The 12,142-nt window shown below is 44.7% G+C and overlaps 1 protein-coding gene across 3 annotated transcripts in view; it reads left to right on the top strand.

The window, feature by feature from the left end:
* The window catches only part of AGBL1 (AGBL carboxypeptidase 1), a 909,156-nt gene that overhangs the window by 155,068 nt on the left and 741,946 nt on the right, over positions 1-12,142 (top strand). For all 3 annotated transcript variants that reach the window (XM_043922371.1, XM_043922372.1, XM_043922374.1), the window contains one exon: positions 5,723-5,931. In XM_043922371.1, coding sequence (XP_043778306.1) covers positions 5,723-5,931 — 209 coding nt within the window. The remainder of the gene's footprint in view (positions 1-5,722; positions 5,932-12,142) is intronic.

A 12,142-nucleotide genomic window follows, 5' to 3' on the forward strand; every position in this document is an offset into this window, starting at 1 on the left:
TCCCTCATAAGTACTATGTATATCTTGGCATATTCACTTCCTTTTTTGTTTTTTGGTTTTTTTTCTCCTGAGTATAAAAATCTGTTGCATCATTGGGGTCTGTACTAAAGAAAACATTTGAACTTCTATGAAGAAATGAGGAGCAAAAATAAGATTGTGAGACCACATTTTAGACTGAGAATTAGCTACAAATAAGACTTCAGGAGGATAAAACCTGGAGAGGTAGGTAGAAATAGTAAAACTTAAGAGAGTTAACTGGAGGTGATGACCAGGATGTGGGCTTGCCACAGAAAAACTGGCCAGGGAAGACTTTCAGCAGGAGGCCACCAAGGAGTGGCTGATGGAGACAGGAGACATAACACCTTTGGATGAAGTAGGAGTTGGGTGATCTGTTGCTCAGTTGTGTCTGACTGTTTGTGACCCCATAGATTAGCTCGCTAGGCTCCTTGGTCTTGTCTGGGGATTCTCCGGGCAAGAATACTGGAGTGGGTTGCCATTCCCTCCTCCATGGGATCTTCCTGACTCAGGGGATCGAACCCACAGCTCCTGTATTGGCAGGCAGATTCTTTACCTCTGAGCCACCAGGGAAGCCCTAGGAGTTGACGATGAGCTGTTAAATTAAAGGTTCTCAGAAGTCCTCTCTGCCCATTCCACTCCATCCTCCAATCAGCTTAAGATAAACCAATCCATTTCAGAAATTTTTAAAAAAAATATAGAACAGGAACTTTTTTCCCAAGAAAATCTTAGGAGGAAGCCATTTATATAAACAGGCTAAAGTGCAGCTTGTCAGTTTTAAAGGGAGTTGGAGGATCCTCACCTGCCCGCCCCCAAACCCTGAGCTCGCCCAAAACAGCGTATGAAAGCCCACATCTTCTCCTTGCTATCTGGCCTCCCCAGGAGAAGCACTGTCTTCCCCCCAAACCTTCTGGAACTCCTGGAAACTGCTGATTCCAGCCACCCTTATTTCATTCTTTGGGTCCTCTCTGCATAGGTTCAGCTTGATGACTCTCCTCTTGCCGGGTTTTAGATGCATATTGACTTTTGCAAAGCTCCCAAGCCATCCCCAGAGAAAGACTGACTGATTTAGGGTTGGGGGTGGAGGAGGGGTGTAGCTGCTTTCGATGTTAGTAAACATGACAGCTTGCTGAAGATTAGCAGGAAACCATGAATAAAATCATGGGGATTTGATAAGGGATTTTTCTCGCAGACAATTAAAGATTTTTCCCCCCCATATCTCCCTCCCTCTCCCCACAAAACCAGAGATGAAGGTCATGAGGATAACACATTGTTAGTCTCATACCTTTAAAATAGATGAAAGACAGAAATGCTTAACCTCCCACTGCCACGGGGCCTCTGTGCACTGTTTTTTGCCATTCTGTCATCTTCTTAGCAGGCGATACTTTGCTTTAATGCCTGCTACTTAATCCTCAATTTTCTTTTAAACATCAGATATTGGCTAGGCTGGAACCTCATTTAGGCAGTAAAGAACTCCAGTGCTTTGTGGCCTTGACCAGCCGAGAAGAGAAGTACTTTTGATACAAAAGAATAATTCATTAAAGGAGGTAATGAAGGTGATTTAAACTGTCCACCACAAATACATCACAGAGTGAATAAAGCTCATCGCTCTCAGTTCAGGGTCATGGCTAAATGAAATGTTGTGAAAAGTGAAAAAAAAACAAAACAAAAAACTGCACAAATGGGTCAAAAAATCTCAGTGGGGCTCAGTCAAGCCTGACAGTTTAGAATTTGACAAACAAGCTGGATAAAAGGAGAATTCTATTAACATTATGAGAAAACCCTTCTGGAATAAAACACAATTTCTATGTCATTTTTTTTTTTTACTCATGGGCATTTACATGGTCTTAGGGAAAAATTTGACTCGGGGCTGAAACTTTGCTTTTCCAATTACAGCACAAGGGATCTCTCCCTCTCACACTTGGCCAGAAGCATAGATTGTCTATAAACCAGTGTAAACAGTATGGATAATACAGAAATGTAGTCTTGAGAGCGCAGAGCTTCAAGATAAAAGATATGGGCCTTTGTGCCTGAGAGTCAGCTGGTTAGAGTTCTACAGGGCACCTAGTTGACAAGGGCAGAGAGAACCGCAATCCAGAGAGGATCTGCCCATCCACTAAGTAGGTCTGAACTAATCCACAAGTAGTTGGTTGTCTGCCAACCCCATAGGGTGAGGAGTTTAACATGAAAACTGGAATATGTGTGCTGTTGAGAGAAGTATCTTAGACCGTTCTCCCCTCTTTGGAAGAGAGAATTTAAGCTGTATCTTGAGGAGACTTCCCTGGTGGTTCAGTGATTAAGAACCTGCCTTGCAGTGCGTGGGACATGGGTTCGATCCCTGGATGAGGAACTAAGATCCCACACGCTGTAGGGTAACTGAGCCTCAACTACTGAGTCTGAATTGATCCGAAGTGCCACTATTAAGACCTTACTTCGCCAAATAAATAAATGCTAAGTCACTTCAGTTGTATCCTACTCTTTGCTGCTGCTGCTGCTGCTAAGTCAATTCAGTTGTGTCCAACTCTTCATGACCCCATGGACTGTAGCCTACCAGGCTCCTCCGTCCATGGGATTTTCCAGGCAAGAGTACTGGAGTGGGTTGCCATTGCCTTCTCCGATCCTACTCTTTGCAATCCAATGAACTATAGCCTCCAGGCTCCTCTGTCCATGGAATTCTCCAGGGAAGAGTATTGAAGTGGGTTTCCACGCCCTTCTCCAGGGGATCTTCCCAACTCAGGGATCAATCCTGTGTCTCTTCCATCTCCTGCATTGGCAGGCAGGTTCTTTACCACTAGTGCCACCTGGGAAGCCAAATAAATAAGTAATATTAAAAAAATAAATAAAAGACCGTATCTTGGGAAAATGAAGAAACCAGACATCAATCAGAGGGGTCTTATGGGAGGTCTCAGGTAGAGTCATTCAACTAACAACATGTACACACTTGCTATATATCCATTTTAAATATAACAAGTGTGTACGTTGAATAACTCCATTATACAGCGATACTGTACAGCACACAGAATTCTGCTCAATGTTATGTGGCAGCCTGGATGGGAGTGGAGTTCGGGGGAGAATGGATACATGTGTGTGTATGGAGGAGTACTTTTGCTATGTACCTAAAACTGTCATAACATTGGTAATTTTCTATACTCCAATGTAAAAAATTAAAGAAACTGTAGTTGTGGTGTGGAAGAGGGGAAAGGTGCTGTAAGATCATACTATTACAGCTCCCTGAAGGATGTAAGGAAGCCCCATCCTCACATCCCTGCTGGGTCGACTTCCAGCCTCCGTCTGGGTATTTTTGGTGCCAGGTTGCTCATCACCATATGAGTCCAGTCTCTTGTTGGGTGGCTTGACTCTAAGGAATTCCTTTCCCAGATGGAGCCAACCCCTTGATGATATATAAACTGGCTTCCAATCTCTTTCGGGAAAACACACATCTGTTACACACAACAGCCTTCCTGACATTATGTCTCTCACTCAGGGTCCTTTCCTTTTCATTTGGATTGAGCCTTATAGTTTGCTCAAATGACCATATCCCAAGTCCACTGAGATTGAAGAAAAAGGAATGGAAATCTGGTGAATCTCTCTTTCTCCTTTCTTCTCTCTCCTCCACACTCAATTATCCTTTTTCTGAACTATTTGAGAATAAGTTATAGACATGCACAATTGTGGATTTCCTTAAAGCAAGAATATTCACTTACCTAAGCATAGCTTATCAAAATCCAATGATATACATTTACATAATATCTAAGAGTCGTTCACGACTGAGCAACTGAACTGAACTGAACTGATGTGTGGGTGCATGCTCAGTCACTCAGTTGTGCCCCACTCTTTGCAATCCCATGGACTATAGCCAACCAAGCTCCTCTGTCCATGGGATTTTCCCATCAAGAATATTGGAATGGGTTGCTTTCTCCTTCCCCAGGGATCCTTCCCCAGGGGATCTTCCCGACCAGGGATCAAACCCAGGTCTCCTGCACTGCAGGTGAGTTCTTTACCACTGAACCACCTGGGAAGAAACAGTGTGTAAGGAAGTGTGCTAGTTACTCAGTCTTTGTGACCTCATGGACTCCCAACAGGCTCTTCTGTCCGTGAGATTCTCCAGGAAGGAATACTGGAGTGGGTAGCCATTCCCTTCTCCAGGGCATCTTTCTGACCCAGAATTGAACCCAGGTCTCCTGCATTGCAGGCAGATTCTTAACCATTGAGCCAGCAGGAAAGCAACACTGGGTTAATCTAAACACCTTATTCAGATTTTACCAACTGCTTCACTAATGCCTTATGTGGGAAAAGAAAAAAATTATTTTTGGTCCAGGGACTAAATTATAATTATATATTGTACTTACGTGCCATATCTTTAAAAAATTATTGAAGTATAGTTGCTTTGCTATTGTGTTATATTGTGTTAGTTTCTGCTGTTCAGTAATATGAATCTGCTATTGTTGTTCAGTTGCTCAGTCACATCCGACTCTTTGCGAACCCATGGACTGTAGCACGCCAGGCCTCCCTGTCCATCACCATCTCCCAGAGCTTGCTCAAACTCATGTCCATTGAGTCAGTGATGCCATCCAACCATCTCATCCTCTGTCGTCCCCTTCTTCTTCTGTCTTCAGTCCTCCACTAGCATCAGGGTCTTTTCCAATGAGTTGGCTCTTCGCATCAGGTGGTGAAACTATTGAAGATTCAGCTTCAGCTTAAATCCTTCCAATGAATATTCAGGGTTGATTTCCTTTAGGATTTACTGGTTTGATCTCCTTACAGTCCAAGGGACTCTCAAGAGTCTTCTTCAACAGCACAGTTCAAAAGCATCAATTCTTCAGCAGTCAACCTTCTTTATGATCCAGTTCTCACATCCATACATGAATACTGGAAAAATCATAGCTTTGGGTAGATGGGCCTTTGTTGGCAAAGTAATATCTCTACTTTTAAATATGCTGTCTCTGTTGATCATAGCTTTCCTTCCAAGGAGAAAGCGTCTTTTAATTTTATGGTGGCAGTCACTATCTGCAGTGATTTTGGAGCCCAAGAAAATAAAGTCTATCACCGTTTCCATTGTTTCCCCATCTATTTGCCATGAAGTGATGGGACTGGATGCCATGATCTTAGTTTTCTGAATATTGAGTTTTATTCTGCTACATGTATACATATATCCCTGTGTCATGACTTTTTGGTCTTTGTTAGCTGAATTCCTTGGTCTTTTTTTTTTGGCCTTTTACTACTTTGACATTTTTGAAAAGTGTAGATCAGATATGTACAGCATATCCCCCATTTTGGGTTTGCTGATTTTCCTCATGGTTATGTTCAGGTTACACATTTTGGTTCAGGAATACCATAGTAGTAAAACTCAAGTGATGCTGTGTCTTTCTCAGGACATCTTGTTTGATGTTGTTGGCCCTGGTCACTTGATTAAGCTGATGTCTGCCACTGGATACCAGTTTCTACACTGGAAATTAGTGCCATCCTTTTATGTTTAATTAGTATTTTCTGGGAGGGGACGATCTCTTAGAGGAGGACACGGCAACTCACGCCAATATTCTTGCCTGGAGAATCCCATGGACAGAGGAGCCTGGTGAGCTATAGTCCATGGGATTGTAAAGAGTCTGACATAACTAAGAGGATTTAGCATGCACGCGCACTGGGGCATCCTCAGGGGGTGTGCCCAGGAGAGCCTTTGACTGATGTTGCCTTTTCCCGTTGGTTTCAGAGTCTAACAGCCGCAGGGCAGTGAACAGAAGCTACGTCCCCAGTTTGCTCAGGCTGCATCAGGATTGGCACAGCCACGACACAGCCAATTCCTTCGTTCTGATCCGCTGGGCGCTTCTGCTCTGCCTCAAGCGTATTGCCAAGCTCCGGTCGGGCAGGGAGGCCTTCCTGGCAGCTCAGGGCATGGAGATCCTTTTCAGCACCATACAGGTAATCTGCACGGGGACTGCCTCTGAAGGATGGCATCTGAAGGATGTCATTTAGGACTCACCCTTCCCAGAGCTGGGAAGTCTCAGTATGTTTCTTGCTTCTTGCTCTGGGCAGATATTCTGGACTCAAATCCTCATTCCTTCACTCACTCGTGTATTGATTGACTCACTTATTTAATAATTATTATATAATATATAATTATTTATATAATAAATATTTATTTATTTATTTTTCATTTATTTTTATTAGTTGGAGGCTAATTACTTTACAATATTGTAGTGGGTTTTGTCATACATTGACATGAATCAGCCATGGATTTACATGTATTCCCCATCCCGATCCCCCCTCCCAGCTCTCTCTCTACCCGACCCCTCTGGGTCTTCCCAGTGCACCAGGCCCGAGCACTTGTCTCATGCATCCCACCTGGGCTGGTGATCTGTTTCACCATAGATAATATACATTTTTCGATGCTGTTCTCTCGAAACATGACTCACTTATTTAATACATATTTGTTGGGTACACCTGGGTCGGGAAGATCCCCTGGCAGAGGGTGTGGCAACCCATTTCAGTATTCTTGCCTGGAGAATCCCATGGACAGAGGAGCCCAACAGGTTACAGTCCATAGGCTCGCACAGAATTGGACACGATGTAAGTGACTGAGCACGCACGCACAGGGGGTCCACACTGAGTGCCGGGATCCGAGCTTGCTTTTTTGTTATTGGGGTACAGTTGCTTTACAGTGTTAGTTTCTGCTGCACGACGAAGTGAATCAGCCATGTGTGTACATATGTCCCCTTCCTCCTGAGCCTCCCTCTCATCCCCACATTCCATTCATCTAGGTTATTACAGAGCACCGAGCCCAGCTCCCTGTGCTATTCAGCAGATTCTCTCCAGCAATCTACGCATGGCAGAGCACATACTTCAGTCCTAATCTCCCGATTCATCCCCATGTCTGCACATCTGTTCTCTACATCTCCATCTCTATTCCTGCCCTGCAAATAGGTTCATCTGTACCATTTTTCTAGATTCCACATGCATGCATTAGTGCTGATTTTAAAGCTAAAGAACCTGGCTTTAGATCTCAGATCTTGCGCCTACTGCTGTGCAGTGACTCAGTCTCTCTGGGTTTCAGCCTTCTTCCTCTTAAAAAAATAAAAATGAAAGTGATAAAATCTAGGTTTTCTACATGGCCTGGATAAATTAACATAGACACATCTCGTTTAGCAGGGTACTTGCCATGACTTCACTGCTTTATGAGCGTGAGTGTTTATTGGAATAGTGATTAGTTATTGGGACCTCACGGTGGATGTGGTAGACAAGATCCCTGACCTTTGGGGGCAAATGTTCCAGCAAAGAGTCAGACACTAAGGAAGCAAATAATTCAGTCTGGAAGATAATTTCATATTGCTCTGTGGGATCAATAGAGGAAGGGCAGAGGTCCACAGTGACTCCTGCATGGGCAGAGAGAAGGTCTTCTCTTGGAGAGGTCAGGTCTTTGAGTCGGTGACACCTAGGCTGAGACTTGAGTTATTGAGGGAGCCGGTCATGCCAAGTTTAAGAGGAACAGCATCCCAAGCAAAGGGAGTAGCACCTACAAAAGCTGTCACTGATCTGTGCCCCAGTGGAATATGTGTCGAGGGTTTCCTGGATTTCAACCAAATAACACATTCCTTAATTTCACGCGATTAGGGCTAATGTAAGCACCATCGTGGGTTTCCCTGGTGACTCAGATGGTAAAGAATCTGCCTGCAATGCAGGAGACCTGGGTTTGATCCCTGGGTTGGGAAGAGCCCCTTGAGAAGGGACTGTCAACCCACTCCAATATTCTTGCCTGGAGAATCCCATGGACAGAGGACCCTGGTGGCCTGCAGTCCATGGGTCACAAAGAGTCGGACTGGACTGAGTGGCTAACACACATGCAGGGACCATCATGCAAGGCTGCCTATGTGTTCTCCATGGATTATGTGAGGGTCTCCCAAGCACCCATCATCTGTTCACCCACCCTCTGTTGGGGCCAAAGCAGCCATGTTTCACACACATTATGTTCCTTTCTGTCTTCTTATTTGGACTTCCCTGGTGACTCAGTGGTTAAGAGTCTGTCTGCCAATGCAGGAGAAATGGGGTTCGATCCCTGTATCTGGACGATTCCCTGGAGGAGGAAATGGCAACCTGCTCCAGTATTTTGCCTGGGAAATTTCATGGGCAGAGGAGTCTGGCAGGCCACAGTCCATGGTGTCAAAAAAGAGTCTGACACAACTTAGCGACTAAACAATGCTTGAAAAGTGAAAATAAAAGTCACTCAGTGGTGTCAAATTCTTTGCAACCCCATGGACTATACGGTCCATGGAATTGCTCTAGGCCAGAATACTGGAGTGGGTAGCTGTTCCCTTCTCCAGGGAATCTTCCCAATTCAGGGATCAAACCCAGGCCTCCAGCACTGCAGGCAGATTCTTTACCAGCTGAGCCACCAGGGACCCCCACGGATACTGGATTGGGTAGCTGTTCCCTTCTCCAGCGGATCTTCCCAACCCAGGAATCAAAGCGGGGTCTCCTGTGTTGCAGGCAGATTCTTTACCAGCTAAGCTTCCAGGGAAGCCTAAACAATGCTTAATGTCTTCATATTAGTCTCTGCACTCCCTTCATTGGTCTCATTGCTTCTCTCTGGACACCTTCCAATTTCTCTCCACCTGAGTGCATCTGGGGTAATGAAGCAGTCAACCAGAACGCCGTTTTCTAACCATGGTATCTATAGACTCTAACCATTTTTTAAAAGCTTTTTTGCCTCTAAACAATAACATAATATTGTGCTGCAAGCCAATATCTGATTTTCTGTCTGCTATCACCTCTGGGTTTCTCTCCATCATTACAGTTTTCAGAGCTTCTCGGTCATGAAATAGCTACCTTTTCCATTCTGTCCCTCTGGATGAGGAAATGCTCTGAATTTTTCCAAGTTGCACCATACTTTCTGTTCTTCAAATCTCGAATTTCTCCCAGTGCTTGTGAAACTGCCTGCTGCTTTGCTGATCTCTCACAGCCCCCTACTCCGGCTCGGGTGTTGCAGCCAGCAGCTCTGCCCCTTCCCTCTGTATTTTTGACTGTTTCTCATATCTGTTGTTTTTAAAAATAGCAGAAGAGCAGAAAAGAGAGAAGATGTTGATCCCAGAGGTGCAGGTCTTTGACACGGAGAGGGTGGAGAAGATGCGAAGTGAAGCCCAGGCATAAAAGCGGCTGTGAGCCTAGGAGCAGGCTTCTAGAAGCAGTTCCTCAGCAGGTCGATAAAGATCTCAACCGCCCAATTAAGCAAATTTACAACAAGTTCCCAGCCTCCAATTACTGTTGGGACTGGAAGCAGAATGTGAGGGAGGCAGACTCTGCACTTGGTGGCCAGGTTTCTCTTGCCTGCAGAACCTCCTAGCACCTGGACTGTGGGCTCTGAGCACAGATGCTTTTGCAGCTGTGCTGGAGTTGGGGCTTCACATCTATCCTCTCCCCTCTCCTGCCAGAGAAGGCACGGGAACTGCAGGACTGCCAACGTGGAAACCTTGGATATGGGGATGTCAGTTTGGCCACTATTGCATATTATGCTGCTGCGGCTGCAGCTGATGGTGATAACACTGAAAATGCAGGAGAAGAAGAGGAAGAAGAAGAAAATGAAGGAAGAGATGGAAAAGGCAGGGGGGAGGAAATTTGTGTTGAATGCTTACTCTAGCCCAAGACTGGCACAGCAGCTTATGCAGACTTTCTGATTTCAATATTTTTAAAGGATTTGGTGGCTCAGATAGTAAAGAATCTGCCTGCAATGAGGGAGACCCACGTTTGATCCCTGGGGCGGGAAGATCCCCCGGAGAAAAGAATGTTAACCCACTCCAGTATTCTTGCCTGGAAAATTCCATGGACAGAGGAGCCTGATGGGCTGCAGTCCATGGGATCGTAAAGACTCAGACATGACTGAGCAACTAACACTACCTACCTAAAGGATTTGAAATTGATGATTTTTTAAATTGGATTATAATTGCTGTACAATGTTATGTTAGTTTTCCCCTCCCTCTTGAGCTTCCCTCCCACCCTTCCCATCCCATCCCACCCCTCTAGGTCATCACAGAGACTGAGATGAACTCCCTGAGCTATACAGTAACTTCCCACTAGCTAGCTGTTTTGTGCATGTTAGTGTATATATGATGGTCTTACTCAAGAGTCCAAGCTTCTGTAAAATGCACCAGAGGTTCTCCAAGTTGAGTGTGATCAAAGCCGCTATATGGTGGCAAGGTCCCCATCCTTGGAGCTTCTGATTCAGTAGATCTGGGATGGAGCCTATTTAACAAGTTTCTAAGTGAGAGCTGCTGCTTCTGGACTGGGGATCACACTTGGAGAACCGCTGTCCTGTACCATTTTTATTGGTGTTTGTGGTGTCATTACAAGTCTACCAGGCGTGAAAGTGGCTGAGAAAGAACTGTTTTTGAGTCCTTCCCACAGTTCCTGCCCATCACAGTGTTCTTCACGTGGCTGCTGAGGTCACTACCTGCCATGTTTCTCTCTCAATAACCCCACCTCTTTTTTTCCTGGGTCCTGAATCCTTGCACAGATTCTCTGAGCATCCTTTAAATGTTCAGAGGTTCACATTGTCCATAATGCAGGGAGGCTGTGTGTAACATAACGGGATCTTCCTGGCACTTTGCACAAGAAAGGAGAAAGAATGCTGACCATTTGGATGTAAGGTTAAAACAGAACCCCTACTAGGATGCCCTGAAATAGTTTGAGATAGTTACCAATTTGGAGAAATGGATAATTGCAGATGGAATAAATTTGTATGAGATAATCAGATAAAGGGGCCACTCACTCTTTGGAGCCAGAACAGCTTCTGAGACCTAAAACATTGCTACGATTGGTTGTTTGGAAACTTAATCATATGTCATAATCACCCAGAGTGCTCATTTATATGCAGATAACTGGACTCCACTCACAGAGTTTCTCATTAGATCTGAGTTGAGGTACAAGATTCTGCATTTCTCGTAAGTATTCAGGTGATGTTAAAGCTGCTGGTCTGGGACCCTTACTTTGAGAACCATAAGAGTAAGCCATGATAGCCTTTTAAAAAATTGCAGCACTATTTACAGTAGCCAGGACATGGAAGCAACCTAAATGTCCATCAAGAGAGAAATGGATAAAGAAGATGTGTTACATATTTACAATGGAATATTGTTGTTGTTGTTGTTTAGTTGCCAAGTCATGTCCGACTGTTTGCTCCTCCCTGGACTCTAGCACGCTGGGCCTCCCTGTCCCTCACCATCTCCTGGAGATCGCCCGAGTTTATGTTCATTGCATACGTGATGCCATCCAGCCATCTCATCCTCTGAGGCTCTCTTCTCCTTTGGCCCTCAATCTTTCCCAGCATCAGGGACTTTTCCAATGAGTTGTCTGTTCGCATCAGATGACTGAAATACTGGAGCTTAAGCTTCAGCATTAGTCCTTCCAGTGAATATTCAGGGTTGATCTTCCTTACCATTGACTGGTTTGATCTCCCTGATGTCCAAGGGACTTTCAGGAGTCTTCTCCAGCAGCACAGTTCGAAGGCATCTGTTCTTTGGTGTTCTGCCTTCTTTACCGTCCAGCTCTCACAGCCATACATGACCACTGGGCAGACCATAATCTTGACTATATGGACCTGTGTTGACAGAGTAATGTCTCTGCTTTACTCAGCCATGAAAAGGAATGAAATTGTTCATTTGCAGAGATAAGGATGGACCTAGAATTGTCATCCAGAGTGAAGTAAGTCAGAAAGGGAAAAACAAATACCGTGCATTAACACATACATGTGGAATCTAGAAAAAAAATGTTACATGTGTGTGTCCTTAGTCGCTCATTCACGTCCAGCTCTTTGTGACCACATGGAATGTTGCTGCCAGTCTCCTCTGTCCATAGCATTTTCCAGGCAAGAATAATGGATCTAGTTGCCATTTCTTACTCCATGGCATCTTCTTGATCCAGGGATCGAACTGGGTCTCCTCCTTGGCAGGTGGAATCTTTACCACTGCACCATCTGGAAAGCCAAAAAAATACTATAGGTGAACTTATTTGTGAAGCAGAAATAGAGAAACAGACGCAGAGAACAAATATATGAATTCCAAGAGGGGAAAGCAGGGCTCGGATGAACTGGGAGACTGGGATTCACATATATACACTACTGTGTTTAAAATAGATAACTGCTGAGAAC

Source organism: Cervus elaphus, chromosome 13, assembly GCF_910594005.1.
Source record: "Cervus elaphus chromosome 13, mCerEla1.1, whole genome shotgun sequence".
NCBI lineage: Eukaryota > Metazoa > Chordata > Mammalia > Artiodactyla > Cervidae > Cervus > Cervus elaphus.